The sequence below is a fragment of the Anas acuta genome, chromosome 3, assembly GCF_963932015.1.
Source record: "Anas acuta chromosome 3, bAnaAcu1.1, whole genome shotgun sequence".
In the NCBI taxonomy this organism is placed as follows: Eukaryota; Metazoa; Chordata; class Aves; order Anseriformes; family Anatidae; genus Anas; species Anas acuta.
In genome coordinates this window covers 110,641,085-110,657,047 of record NC_088981.1, presented here as the reverse complement: position 1 = coordinate 110,657,047, position 15,963 = coordinate 110,641,085, and the positions used below count along the sequence as shown (strand labels likewise).

Here is a 15,963-nt window from a genome sequence, read left to right as displayed (position 1 = left end):
TGCAAATAAAGTATGCTGAATCCAAATTTGAAGATTTCTTTCTCTCTTTTGTTTGAAATAACCATTAAGAACAAATACAAAATTTCAGTGAAAGCTTATATTTCACCTCATGCCTGCCACTTTGAACTGCAGCAGTGAACAACGATGTACTTCTATAGAAGAGAGTTTTGGAGATTAGGTTTGCTTATGTTTAAAGTTTCTTAACAATTTTCTATTTGATACTCAGCTAAAACAGCAATTAGAAGTAGAATTTCTTATAGTCATGCTCATTTCTCCCAATTCTAGTACAAGTGGCAAAGAAAGCAAGATTTCTTTGCTTTATTTTGGAAAATTGTTAATTCACAGTTTGACCCCATTCCTTCGTTTCATCCTACATAAAGCCAATTTTCTTCACCGCTGTATAGCTCTCCCTAGTTAAGACCCTCTCTGCTGACAAGCCAAACAACAATTCTTGAAATCTAGCATTAACGTTGTACAACAAGATGACTAATGAAGGGGAGACACAGACAGCCACGATGCAACAAATTGGCAGAACAAAGGTAAATAAGAATTATATGCTCTTATGAAAGCAGATTTTTTTCCTATCCACTTGAGAACATAATTAATTTACCTGAGGTTAGCCTCTCAAAGTTACTAATCAGCCACTAAGCATTACAATAGCAGTTCAAAATAATTCAGAAGATCCTTCACTGTCTAAAAGAACATCTTGAATTAAATCAGTGTGATGCTATTTTGCATGGAGCAAAATATCCCATGGTTAAAAATGACAAACCTTACAGAAAACTGAATCAGTGCACAAATTTTATAAATGCACTGAAACCTTCATCAGAAGCATTTCATCTTTGTATTTATTATTTTCCACAAATCAGCCAATTTAAGCTTCTGTAGTCAACATAAATACAAGAGCTGATGAGTAGCTTAGAGCCAAACCCAGTAGATAAAGCAACGCTTGTGATGTGCTGTTCCAACTATGTCCTACACCTTCCACTGTAAAAATAATTGACGGCTTGAGAGATTATGGCATGGAAGGTAAATGACTGCAAGTCAGGCAATAATTGAAAAGTTTTATGATGGATAATAAGTCTTTCACAATACGTCTCTTGGTTAAATCCAGCAGAGCTCAGCAGTGATTAATTACTACCATGATCCCTGTGAAGTTGAGCTTGGTATGAAGGGACATTAGGAGGGTCCCCGGCAGGATTTTGTTCCACCACATTTGGCAAGGACAGCGTGATTATCGTCACCTAGAGCTGGAGAAGCCTTAGAGGCAGAGCTGAATCAATCCAGAGCAGTGCAAAGGAGAGAGCTGCCTGTGACAGTGGCCACTTTGGCATTTCCCGAAGCCTGGGGAGCCCCAATACACCATATGTATTCTGTTATCTGCTAGGCATATTTACAGCCCACAGTGGCCCCACAGCCTCGATGGTAAGCTTCAAAGTGAAGAAGGGTTTGGTGCAAAGCCCTGCTCTCCTGATGGGTTGTTTGCTCTAATGCAGAAATCACCCTTCTGCTCACCTCTGGCTTAAACCTGACTGGCGCCTTTCACAGGCAGCAATGTTATATCCCTCAAAGACATACAAGAAGAATACAAAGCTAGGATTAGCTGGATTCTATGAAACAAAACTGGAAGTCCTTTTATCAAGCTTTTTAAATAACAAAAAAAAACAGACACCCTGGCAGTACCAGTCTCACAGTTTTAAGGCAATTAACTGCAATACAGATGTGCAGGCAGAACGGAGCAAGATGGAACAACTTCACAATTACATCAGACTAACACAGACAAGTTGCCAGGTTGCTGATTTTTTCTTTTTTTTTTTTTAAGCTTAAATAGTCATAAACCATGGCCCATAGGCAACAGTAATTGGTGTACAGCTGGTCCACTGAACCTTATTAAATTAAAACATTAAAAACGTTCAGATTCATGGGGCTTTACGGAATATCCACAAGGAAGTTTGCAAGTTCACAGCAATCATCTGGTGCTAAAGATTGGGAATTAGTGATTCAGTCTATTCTACATCAGTTTACATGGTTAGTATTAGTTCACTAGGAATAGCTACAGCTGTCTGGTTTCAAGTCCGAATCTTTACAAAAGCTGTCTCTTTTGATGAAATAAGACCTAAACTTTTAGCAAGACCTTTATGCCAATGGAAACATAAAACCTACTGCACTGCTACCAGCATTATGGAGTATATTAGCTGAATTTTAAAGAATAGCCCCCAAACAACTAAAATGCAACAACGAAAATTCTGATTAGATTTTCCCCAGGCTCAACAACACAAAATGCTTCCTGGGAGGTCCTTATAAACACATCTGAGCGATTTCCCCAAAGGCTTGTAAAACTGCTGACATATATCCTGCCACGGCTCAGAGTGCTAAGACCTATTCAAACAGTTTCATGAGCAAAAAAGAACTAATCTGGATAGAGGGATCTTATTTGTGGTGCCCAGCGACCAAAATTATTTTACTAAGGCCTTCATTTAAAGTGATGGATGAGAAGTAGCGATTCTCTGTTCCAATTATCCAAAAGAGATTGGGAATGGCAGCTTAATACTAAGATAATGTATCCAATATGCAACCCACTCTATTTTTTCTCCCCATTGAAAATAAAAAGGCTAAGACACATGCATGCATAGAGGCAAACGTTCCCTCCCATGGACTCAGGTTTTATGGCCTGTCATGGGTAAAAGCAACTTCAATTTAATGAGGGAATTCCTTTTAAAGCTGTTAGCTATGCCTTGCTCTAACAAGTAATGACTCTGGTTGGTTTTTAAACCTGAACGTGCCTGGTGCTCTAAAAAGCTCAGTGATCTCTGCGCCAAAGCATTTATGGTCTAATTTAGTAGTTCGTGTTACTAAATACTGTATGAAACAGGTATTATCTAAGTGCACGAAGCATGCACGTATATCCTGAACCACACTGGGATGGATCTTTGACTGGGGTATATTCCCATATTGCAGTGGACAAGATCCCAAGCTTACTTCTGAGTCTAGTCCACGGCCAAAGAAGCTGTTAAGGATGGATGCACAGCTTTTAAGGATGCAGTGATGACAGCAACATCCCCCTAGCACCAGCCATTGGGCTAGGCTACAGAAAGGAAACTTGTTTTAAGAGAAGGATGTGCTGTAATTTATTAAAAACCTAAGAGATATGGACAGGCCAGTGTGCAAGAGAAACAGAATGAGCTGTCCTGCAGTAAAACCTTATTCAAGAACTTGCTCATGGGTGGAGAGAAGAACTCATCTACCTTACAGTTCCCATTACCAGGCAATTCTGCTATGACACAGCGTTGTTTTTCTCTTTCCGAAGCTAATGTGGGAGCAGCGAGAAGGAGAATAATAAAGTTAACTGATAGGAAAAATATTGCTACCCTGCAGAGAAGACAAAAGAAGTCTTTGTTTCCTTTTGAGTTGGGAGAATCATTCAATATTGCAATCCTAACCACCATCCAGCGACGAGCGAACAGCCGGTGTGGGCTCTGGAGCACTGAGGTATAGCCGCCAGGCGAGACACATCACTTAGCAGCGGGGTGCTGTCTGCATCAATTCCCGTGTTTCAGAGGATTTAAAGACATCCCCAACCTTGAGATTAATGACAAGGGCTTGGAGAAACTCCTGAGTGCAGTCAGGTCCACGTCTCGCACCGGCACAGCACAACCGCCCTGATCCCAGCTCCATCAGCAGCAGGGCTTCTCACCACCCAGTTTGTGAGCTGCTAAGACAGGTGTACAGGCACATCCAGCATCTTCACCCCCCCCAACACCAACCTCTTGGGCCAATGTCTTTGCCATTTCATTCACATTTGTGCCCTGGTTACCCTCCTAAATAAGGCGGTTGGCCAAATTCCCAAGCTCTAGTAATGCGATGGAAGATAACTCCATGCCAGGAATGGGTCTACTGCCTCACTCAACCTTTCAAAGGCTCCCTATCCACACTGCATGCAGGTCTGGGGAGGCATAAGGTTATGGAAAAGGAGGGAAAAATGGGATAGAAGAAGGCTGTGAAGTGACCATAGGTGCTATCTATTTCTTTCTGGTGGCTGCACTGCCCAGGACGACCACCGCTCTCCCACCGTTGCTCCAGTTAGGTGCTCAGCATCAGCTGGGAATAAATTCAAGACCATGGAATGATAAAAAAAAGTGCTTCATAAATGGCACTTGATATTCTGTCTTGGCAAATTTCACCGGCATAAGCTCAGGTACTCACCCAGCTGCCTTCGTTTCTCAGCGAGAACATCAGGGAACGGAGCTGAGGTATCGAACCGAGGTCCCGGCTGCGACACTTGCTGCTCCAGGACACCAGGGACATCAGCGCACGACACTGGGTTCGAGCACAGAAGCCCCACTTTAGCCTGAGCAGAACCTCCTCTGCTAACACGGTTGGCATGCAGATCAACCCCAAAACCAGTGCGAAACTACGAATGTAAAAGCATCTCACGACGGAGAAAAAATGCGCGACATCAGGAACAATTCAGCAGCACGTACTACAGAGAACATGCACTACGCAACGCAAGAGGGCTCTCAGAGGTCCTGCAGGGATCCTAGGGTAGAGGCGGATAAATCCAGTTCATCATAAGTGCTTTTTGTCAGAGGGCAAAAGGAAACATGGGTAATAATGGAATAAGTGCTTGTCAGACCAGAATCCCAAGGGTGTACAAAGGATGTAACCCTTGTGTGCTAGCAAAGCTACTTGAGAATGACCTAATGGCAGACTGCTTGAAAACTAAACATTTATCTTGCATGCAAATGCTGGCCATTGATAGGGTCAGGAGTCATCCTCCGTGTGGTGTTTTTGTCTCAAATTTCCCATGAATTTCTTTTAGTTATCTAAACAGGACTCTTAAGTTTCTTTTTTGGATCATGGCCTGAAGCATTAGGAATAAAAAAGAGGAATGCTTAAAAAAATAAAGGCTACGTCACTTTAGGCTCCAATCCCTTCATTAAGTTACTTCTGTGAAGTTCCCTTTTGTTGTATCGGATGCCGACATTTTACATTCAAGCCCTCTGAATTCAGTGTTTCAATTGTAGTACACACTCCTTGGCAGGAAAGTGCATGTTCTCTGCCTACACAGCAGGCACATTAAAAAAAAAAAAAAAAAAAAAAAAAGGAAAACCAAGATAAGCCTGTGACTGTTGAACAGTGCTGCACGATATTACTGATTTATTAACTTGGCTTAATCAATAAGGCTATCATCAAGGGCACATTTAGTTTGCACATAAATTTCACTTTCTAACAAGCACTTTTGTGTGCTCACTTTAGTTTCCATAATCTGATCCAGGTCTCAGGAAGCCTTCTTTAAGGGAGAACAGAGAATTCTTTTTCTAAAAAAAGGATCAAAGTATACTCAGTCGACTCTCAAACAAAAGGACAGTCAGTACTGTAGAAACAGCATGCTTACCTTTCACAGCAAAAAGAAAAATAAGCCTATACATCCAAATTTATCACTGCCTTAAGTTCATCAACATCAATTGAGCTATTAAATGTGGCTGAATTTGGCTCATAGCAATTTAAAAACCTCAACTTTCTTTGAGAGTCTTCCATCAGTAAGATGCTAATTTAATGCATAATTCAAAATCCACTGTCCTTTAACTCAGCATTTGTAAATAATTAAAAAAGAACTAAAAATCCTTTTACATTTATAAAGCTGCACCCCCCCCCCCCTTTCTGCTGCAATACAACAAAGACTTTCCAATCAAGAATTTATTTATTCTTTAAATCTGAAAGTAAAAGCCGTACAAAAGATGAGGAGAAACTGATTTACAAGATAAAACAATTAGCTCTGGGATATGTACATTAAGACTAATAAATTTCACATCATATTTTAAGGGAGTGGAGGAGGAATCCCAGATATATTAGGCTTTATTCAAATTCTATTCAAATGTTCAATTAAAAGCATCTTATGAAGGTAAGTTATGCAGTCACTAAAATTAAGACGTGAAAAACAGGATTAGAGAGCTGCATCTCTCAAAGAGGATATACACTTTAATAATCCATCCCTTTTCCTACACACAAGATAACATCTGCAATCTGCCTATTCTTGTAATTGCTCTGGTCTTGTTAAAAATTTGGGCTGTGCAGGAGAAGCTCAAATGTATTTCATGGTGAAACTACTAAAATAATATCCTATATTTCTTTTAAATCCAAAATCACATATCTCAATGGTTCTTATTAAAATCTTTTTTTTTTTTTTTCCATGCAGACAGATGAAAATGCATTTTAAGACTCAAACAAGTCTGTGCAAAAACAGATCGAACCCATCAATCTCCCAGTTGGTTCTTAAAAGAAGCTAAACATTCAGCAAGCTGTTCCGACCAGACGTGACTGGCAGGTCTTTTTTGAGAATATGAGGTCTCAAGATGCAGCCCTACATCCGTTCAGACTCAGCTTTACTAACACCAGAAGTTCAGTGCAAGCTCAGGCAGTTGGGTGGTCATTTCATTTGATTTACATCAGAGCGCTAATATGTGTGGTTTTTTGTTTTTTTTTTTTTTTTCCGGAAACACAGCCATCGTTTTCTCCAATTTTTCTGGTTTGTAGGTTTACATCAAAGCATTTGTGCTCTTTTTGTTTCCGTATCTCCACGCTACCAGTAGGAAGCTGCCCAGTTCTCCTGTTTTCCTTCGGCAGAACTGATTCGTAGACTAGCATGAATGCTTCGGCTGCCTCAGCCATCATCCTTCTAAAAGATTAATGGCAAACACATCACATACCAGGCTATAAATCTAGCAAATGGCTATTAGACATACTTTGCTGTCCACAGCCACACGATTTAAAGTAAAACAGATAATGGTATAGCTGCGGCTGGCATTACTAGTAGGCCTGCCAAAACTGTGCTACATTGACACCCATTTTTTCCAGGCACCTCGCTCTTGGTTTTGGGGTGTAAATCAGGTGATCCTTCAATATCACTATGTTCGTAGCTACTTGTAATTCTAAATAGTCCTTCATCATCTGAGGATAAATGGGTAAGATTAGATTCTACCTAAACTTCCTCTAACAACAAATAGTTTTATATTCCTTTAGTTTTTATTACTTTATGATGAAATTTTTCCAGGTGTCCAGTCTTGGCCATTGGACTCAATACAAAGAGGAAATCCAGCAAGGATGGGGACATTGGGCAAAGACTTTGTGCTTTTGAAAATCCTCTGTTATGTATCTTTTAAACAAAATTTACATTAGCGAAATCTTACAAACTCCTACCCTCTAAGCTCTCAGGAAGCTAAACCACCTCTAAAAATAATCTCCCATTTGCTCACGAAACTTCAGGGTTACAGGGCGGAAGAGAAGGGTTATCGTGAGCCCTAAATAACGCAGGTTGGTTCTGTAAGCCAGGCAGGGAAGCTAAAATTAAATAACCTTCGGTAGGGATACCTCACCTGTCACACCAAGTCATGATCTGATCTACCTAATTCTCCTCCTCCACCATTGCAGGTCATGGTCCCGCAGAAGCTATTTCTGCTAGGATGGGTGCAGGGCAGACACTGCCCTCGTGACCCTTCTGAATGAACTGCCAAGAGACCAACGTGGGGTCTTTGAGGATAATACCCGTTAAGAGGTGGCATGTCCCCTGATGAACTTGCTGCGGCTTTCAGGAAAGGTAAAGGGAGTTTTAGCTCTTTTTTGCGCAACTATTGCCTTCAGGAGTCAAACAGAGCCTTGGCTTGCTATAACATAGCTTCAATTAGAAGACAAAGCTATAAATATCTAACAGTGCTGATCAAAATGGCCAGCTTTGGTCACAAGTATCAAACAGAATGAGAGAAGAGCCAAAGCAGGACCAAACATCTACTTTAAAATAAAATTAAAAAAAAAAATTAAAAAATTAATAATTTCCTTTCCATGCAACATATAGAAATAAAAATCATCTTTATTGCAAATCCAGAATTTCCTTTCCTATCCACATATTCCACCAGGGTTTGTGGAGTAATCATTAGCTTCAGGCCTGGGCTTCAGACAAGTGCACTGAGTGGGCACCAGACTACCCAGACATTATTAAAACAAAACCCAGATCCTTATCTTGTTTTTATATTTATTGGTGATTCTGTGCCAAATCCAAATGTGGATCATATGCTGAATTGATTCATATCAAGTCATTACGAAAGTTGAGTCATTAAGAAAGACCCTACACCCACTACCTACCCTACCCAATACCCCTGCCTCAGAAAGGGTCACAGAGCTCTGAGATCCTCTGAGTGGAAATATAAACAATAAAATAAACAGATGTATACATTTATTTATGTGCTTCTTTCTAAATAGAAACTTCCTTCTAAAGGATGTCCTAACTCCATGTACTGGGGAAGAAAAACAAGAGATAAAAGCTGACAAGACTAACAGAGGATCTGCTTTTCTAATGCTGCATGTGATTAATTACGTGATTTATTTTCAATGACTGGTTCAATCAATCCTGATCAAATTAACAAAGACAATGATCAGAAATACCAGAGAAAACACAATACAAATGATTTGGTTCCAGGGGCTCCAATCAAATGAAACAGGATTAAATTAACCAGTGATCGGATTAAGCAGGAGTTGCTGTATAAAGTCAGAAATGTATCAGTACTTCAGGCCATTTGCTGTCTCTAGGGTTGCCATTTCCAGTGGCCTAGAGCTCTCAACAAACTTTAAACAAAACTGTTTTCCCTACGTATCACAAGGGTATTGTGGAAATTAGTATTACCCATATTATTATGACTATTATTATTATTATTATTGTTATTATTTCACAATACCACAGTGTCTGCAAGAGTAATGACTCTCTAAAGAAAAATCACACCCATACACAGCCTCAGGCAGCCAGCAGCCTGCACCTGAAGGAGTTTGCAGTCTGTGCATGACACTGAGATCAAAAGGTGACAGAATATCAGGATACAATCAAAAAGACAGAAAAACCCATTTAATTCTACAATGTTAGCAAAGCACAAAGATGAAAAAGCTACTGTTCAACAAGGCACATTAATGAAAGTTGCTGATGATACAGCTGGAAACGTAGTTCCTACCCATAAATGCAAGTATCATGTGAAAAATACTTCCTTTTGCTAAGCACCTAAACCACAACCAACTAGAGTCTTAGAGCACTGAACAGAGGTGTACCTTAAAATGCCTTGAGCTCACCCTGGTCCAGCTGGACCTGTTAATAGACACCTGCAAAGGGACTTCGTGTCCCAAAGTAGATAAAGGAAGGGCTGGGAACATCTGAAGCCAGCCCATTTGGAAGCAAATAGGAAAACGTAAATGATGAGAGAGTGAAACCAAACTAAATTCCTGCCCCTTTTCTCATTAAGCAAATCCCTTCAAAGATAAACTTTAGGGATGTGGAGAGGTCCATAAGGACTCTTATTAAAGCCACTTCAGGACATTAACAAGCAGTTCCTGTTTGTGAATCCCAGCCCCATGTGCTGTGGTGGGATGAGAAGGGACACCCAACTGGTGGTCTTGCTGTTCTCATGGCAATGCTCCTCAGTAACACAAGACAGAAGAAAGTTCCACAGCAACCACAAAAAAAGCTTTCCAAAAAAAGTGTGCAACCTGAACAAAAGAGGAAGCATATGTAAAGAGGTCATTCACAAATCAACTGTCCTGCCCACCTGTGTCTCCTACACAAGCATTTAGGAGCCATATGGGAAGACTCCTTCCCTCTCCCTTGGCATGGTACCACCTCAATTTATAGGCACACATTGCTCAGTAACTGTAAGCAGACATTGTGTTCATCCTGCAGCTGGGTGTCTGTAACCTGACAGGATTCAGTCACTTGTCATCACGTTGGGACTTCTCACTCATGCAGAGAGCAGACCAAGCTAAGCATTTTGGCAAGCGACAGCTGACCTGTGGGGTGTGGGTTGGTCTCTGTCTGGAACGAAACCACTGGAGACACCAGGCTGACTTCTGATGGTCAGCAAGCTCCGGGTTCACCCATGGGATCTGGTTTGCCTGGCCACAGCCACGTGTCCCATCCTTGCGGCTTGCCGTTTGCACTGCAGATGTTAACAGTGAAGGACTGGCCTTGTGGGACTGAACGTTTGACCAGCTCCTTTACTTATTGAGCTTGAGAAAGTATTTAGAGAAATATTCTTCCCTCTCTTCCCACAACTTAACACTTAATGTTTCATCTTTTTTTTTCTTTTTTTTCAACTATCGCAGTGAGTACATTTTAAAGCATCAGCTCCTTCTAAACAAAAGACATCTCACATTAAGATTAAGAATGCATTATTTTTTTTCTTTTCTGCCCCCCTCCTTCTGCTCTCTTAAAGAGTATCTCATTTGTATGTGCAGGTTTTTTCTCATGCTCTGCCTTGCTACATTTTTTTCAGTCTCATTGCATTTTTTTTTTCATGAGTATTCTCAGTTTCATTTTCTTCCTTTATTTTCCCCATGTCTCTATCTCTCTCCTCACCCTTTCTATCACACTCTTTCCTAAGTGGAATGAGAACCCAATTATACTCCTGTTAGAACTGAACTTTCAAATCCATCATGTGCTAGTGGGCTCAAAATTAGGCAAATAAATTCCCTCAACCCTACAAATTAAATTGAGTCTTTGCATATGTTCTTTTAAGAGCACAAAGATGTCAAGTATTCACCCAGCTGTCACAAAATATGATGAGCAGGCACTTTGTATTCATATAGATTTTCTAAATCGTTTGTCAGATTTAACAGAAATGCTAATGGATCCAAAAGTAAATTCTAATCTATCCTAAATATCTGGTTATTATTTGTGTTATTGTAGAATTGTCAGCTGAGGATCAGGGCACAATCTCAATGCATCAGACATTTTGCACACAAAGACAAAGATCATTTGGATGACACGCAGGTATTATTTTGCAATTTCTCAATTTTTTTCTCATTATTTTAACCAACACCCTCCTCAAAGATATACTCAGCTGCATTTGAAAATAAAAGTACCACCAGCTTGTGAGCACGATTACCTAACGTGTCTGCTGTTGAAAGACAAGGTCTTAAATTTGCTAAAGCCCATGACCCTCCCTCAGGTGTACACTTTGAGGGGAAAAAAGCTATCACGAAGGTCAGGCTTTGCTTATGCTTTGTTTTGATCAAAGTGGGGCTCAGCAGAATCAGACTCAGCATGAGGATGGGAAACATCCAGTGAAGACCTGGAGCAGCACCAGGCGCTCACTGTGGGGCTCTTCCAGTTCAGACCAGTGAAGAGAGATGGCTCACACTGGTGCTAGCAGAAGCACTCCTTGCTTCAAGGCAGGGTTGATTGGGGCTTTGGGCAGCCTCATCTAGTGGCAGGTGTCGCCATCCACGTCAGGGGGTTGGAGTGAGGTGATCTTTAAGGTCCCTTTCAACCCAAACCATTATGTGATTCTGTCAATACACAGAGATTCCAGCTGTGGTGCTTGCACAAAGCTGCTGACATCGGCAGGTTGGACATTACCAAGCACATGTGCACCTGGTCTGCATAGGTCCGTAAGTCCCAAGCATGCAGGATTCGCCACCCAGGTGCTGAACACCTGTACAATCTTACTCCCGCAGCGAGTCCAACACATTCAGGGAACCCGTGATGTGATGAACATACCCTGGAGACTTGTTCTGTACATACTGTTGTGGCTGTTTGTCTAAAAACCTATTAGGGCACTGCTTAAAGCAGGAGGGCAGCAGATCCTGGCTGTCAGTGATAATCCACTGCCAAAATCAATAACGTTGGCAAGGTTGCTTCATGGATATTTACGATCAAAGAGCACATTTTCCAAGAATATATTGTCAGCCCCATTGTCTTGGCCCAATTTCAACTCCAGTAATTGCATTTCTGCCTGTCTAATATTCCCCTGCCGCTCTGCGGAGACATAGGGGCCCTCGCTTCCAGTCCCACGCCGCTTCACAGCATCCTTGTACACCGTGGAGACACCACCACATTCAGCACAAATCCGGGCATGCTGAAGCAGTGGACACAGCTTTCCCTGCAGCTATTTTACAGAGCAGTTATTGCCTAAAAGGTTTTGTTATTCTTAGAGCTGGGAAGTATAAGGTATTGTTGTGGTTGTTATTTAAGACATGATTTATTTGCCCCTGGAACTAGTCATCTTGAGACATCTTTTAATTTCCTTCTCTTTCATGAGTAAATTTGCACATTTAAATTATTTACCAAAGGTTGAGCTAGGTAAGGCTCAGTTTGTATTTTTTTATTCCATTAATAAAAGTAAAACATCTCTAAAATGTGAATGTCTACAGCTTTTCAATACACAGCTTGAGGGAGTTCAAGCCCTTTCAGATCTAGTTGCAAGAGCCAACTCCACCGGCAAACTAAAAATCTGCCTTTCTCAGTGGAATAAAACCCCTCTTTACAGCAGTATAGGGCATAAAATGGGAGGTTTTAAACTTGTGACATTTCCATGTCTGGAAAAGCTGTCACTTGCCCAGCACGGAGTCTTACCTCCAGCTGTAAGCCCAGGGGCCTTAGTAGCATTAGCCCAACTCTAAGAGTACCACAGGGAGAGAATGGTATCACTAAAACACTTTTAAAACCTCCCCAAATCTTTCTTACACTTCAGAAAACAGAAGTTTCCCCAGTGGTAAGGAACTCCTATTTCCAGCTGTACGTGCTTGCAGGCCTGCTTTTCAGAAACCTCTCAGTAGTGCCGAACTGACCGGCTCCTGCCTGTCGGAAATCCTGCCTCGCAGTATTTGGGGAGAGATCTGTGAATGCAACGTGAGAGAAAGCACTGTGGTTTTTTTTTTATATCTATTTCAGTTTTAAAGATGGAGCAACTGCTGGAAGTGTTTCAGAAGCAGGAACTGTCAGAAGCCATCCCATACGTGTGGTTTTGTGGGCAAAGGAAGACGTGCTACGTACAAGTTGTCGTGAGCCACCTCCGATCACACTCCCTGCCTTCCTCCCACTTCCCAAAGGGACCATTGTGAGTGTTCAAACAACTGCAATTTTAAACGTAGGTAGCGTTAAGCATATTTCATATTAAAATGTAAAACGATTACCAAACAAAACAGAAAAAAACCTCGGAGAACTATGCATATAAGAAGGGCTAATAAAATATGAGTGCATAAATGTATTCAGGAGCATTTGCATATGTCAGAGGGAGTGGAAAGAAGGTGAGCATAAGATGAGAAAATAAGAGCTGAGACACAAAGTGACAGAAAAATGCACCAGTTCAGGAAGAAAGGAGCAGGCAGGGAAAAGGCTGCCTTGCAGATAAGCAAAGACTCTGTGTACAACATGGGGGGAATTTTTAAACACTAGGCTTTTACCTAACATCAGTGGGATTATTACAACTAACTTGGTAAGATCTAGGGGCAGCAGTTAAACGATGTAATACAGGTACCTAATTTAGGTGTCATGCCTACTTCTCTCCATCGGCTCTGTGAGAAGCTGGAGCCTGGCAGCCCTGGATAACAAGTGGTCTAAATTACTCATCGCTCTGTGGAAGGTAGGAGCCATTGTAAACTCTCTGACTGTGCCCCCGTGTGCACTGCAGCAGAACCAGAGTGAAAAAGGAAAAAAGAAATGACAAAGAACATCATCCAGCTATATTACAAGCAGAAGAAAGAAATTCAGGAACTCTATGAAGAGAATGATGACCTAAACTAAAGAAGACGGAATACTGGAAGTTAAATTATCTGTGCAGAAAATTTAATGTAAAAAGATTGAAAAGAAAATACATTCTATGTAGCTGCACCGTGGTGCATCTAAAGGGGAAAAAAAAAAGCCAAAAATAAAATAAATAAAAAAATAAAAAAGTGAGTGCATAGGAAGGAGAGAGATTTTTTTGTTTTGTTTTGGAGTATCTAGTTCCTAATTTAATCTTAATCCACTCTGACATTTATCCTCATGGATAATTCAGTATACAAATTTAGGGCAGAAAAAGAATCCATAAAAATAATAAAATAAGAGCTGCTTGCAAGGGCAGTATCAGTAAAAATTGCCCTTGGGTAAAAATAATTTCTAGTGCTTTGTGTCCTGCTCAGCTTCAGGCAATGTATCAAGATCCTAGGAACTACTTTTTTCCCCCTGTGCAATCATTTGTGGCTCTCATCCAGTCTCTGATTATGCTAATTGCATTTGATGGAATTTGTATGTACTCTCCTTCGCTCTCATCTCATCTGAACATACACAAGATGCATTTTTAATTTTTAGCTCTTAAAAAAAAAATAAAAATAAAGGAACTTTCTCCCCAAGGTTGTGTAGAAGTCAACCTTATTACTAGTTCCAAACAGCAAATGAACAGCCTTTATTACTAGCAAAACAAATAACCCTTTCTACATTAATATGTTGCAACAAAGCTTTTAGTTAGTGAGAGGAATGTCATAATGCACGAGTTTGCATAACACAGTCAGATCATGTCACCTAGACACAATTTCGTTTGCATTAAATTAAATCCACCATCCAAACTGCAACTTTAATAAAAAGATATAGCCGAGTTGGCTAGATCAAGAGCTGACATCATTTTGAGGCAGACACTCACAACAAGAGGGACAGGGAGCTGTTGTAAAACCATTCCCGAGGGTTAGCGATAAAACCTGGGACTTAAATTCCTGAGTAAATGAAGATAGTGTTTTTTTTTTTCCTTTATTCCCCTTTAAAAGTGCTCTTGACCAAGTAACTTGACATCAAAACCCACTTGATTTTGCTGAGACAAAACCAGGTGACCTTAGTGACCTCAATCCAGGTCTCCTGGCTGTCTTTCAGGTCCCCAAAGGCAGCGGTGACGGGTTTATTTCATACTTCATGGAGATCCTCTGAACCTCTAAATTATTCTTTAATTCTACTAACTGGCAGCTAAAGAGAAATGTAATTGCAAGAGTAAAGGACTCGCTTCCCCTCCTAAATCAAAACAAGACTGGCTTTTTATTCTTTCAGTGAATTTTAGTGAAAAACACCCAACTGACAGCCCTGTGCGCTGCAGCTCTGCTCTCCTGCACAGCAGCTGCAGGCCAAAGGGCAGAGCTGAAGCCTCTCCTCATTTGTGTCCCTCCCCAGGACACCCACAGCACCCTGCACACTGCACATCACAGCTGGCAACGCCTTTAGGGCCGAATTTTCCAGGGTAACATGGATAGGCACCGCAGGGATTTCTGAAAGTGCTTGATTTCTGCTCAGTTCCAGTGAGATGGAATAAAGATGCTCCAGCCAGCACTTCTGACAATCAAGGGGCACCTAAATACTTCTGAAAACCTGATTGCAGAGGCATCAGTCTGTTCCAAAAACAGAACGTATTTCAAAATGTGAGCTGTGGTCTGTGTTGGAGAAAGGCAGCAGAAATGCAGGGAAGAAGTGGAGCCAGACTGTCCTGTCTGAAGCAACCCAAAACAAATCTGAACCTCTCCAAATACAACAGTGACCACTGAAATCACAGAATCACAGAACTGTAGGGGTTGGAAGAGACCCCTCATCGGGTCCAACCTCCCTGCCAAAGCAGGGTCCCTACAGCAGGCTGCCCAGGTTGGCATCCAGATGGGCCTTGAATATCTCCAGAGAAGGAGACTCCACAACCTCCCTGGGCAGCCTGTCCCAGCGCTCCGTCACCCTCACCGTGAAGAAGCTATTTTGCATGTTGGTACCGAACTTCCTGGGCTCCATTTTGTGGCCATTGCCCCTTGTCCAGTCCCCATAGACCACTGAAAAGAGGTTGGCCAAATCCCACTGTCTCACACACTTAAGATATTTGTAAACATTGATGAGATCCCCTCTCAGTCTTCTATTCTCCAGGCTGAACAGACCCAGGTCTCTCAGCCTTTCCTCACAGGGGAGATGCTCCAGGCCCCGTATCATCTTTGTGGCCCTCTGCTGGACTTTTTCCAGGAAATGGCCTAAGAAGGTTTACATGACAGAAAGGGACACAGCCAGGGGCACTGTCCATTTGCAGAAGGGACTGGAAACCCTGCTTTGGTCACAAAGGCCCTCCTTATAGGCACAACAGATTCAATTTTGAAAGGTGAAAGGAGGATTTTGTAGCAAAAAGCTGAAGAGAAAAAGCTGACCAGGCAGCCTGGTTGTGT

At 41.5% G+C, this 15,963-nt stretch overlaps 1 protein-coding gene across 15 annotated transcripts in view; it reads right to left on the bottom strand.

Moving 5' to 3' along the window:
* Positions 1 to 15,963, bottom strand: part of KLHL29 (kelch like family member 29) — a 389,115-nt gene that overhangs the window by 141,480 nt on the left and 231,672 nt on the right. For 14 of the 15 annotated variants that reach the window (XM_068678729.1, XM_068678733.1, XM_068678722.1 and 11 more), the window contains one exon: positions 4,204 to 4,317. The exons of the other annotated variant lie outside the window; for it this stretch is intronic. In XM_068678729.1, the coding sequence (XP_068534830.1) occupies positions 4,204 to 4,317 (114 nt within the window). The remainder of the gene's footprint in view (positions 1 to 4,203; positions 4,318 to 15,963) is intronic. 15 annotated transcript variants of the gene reach the window in all.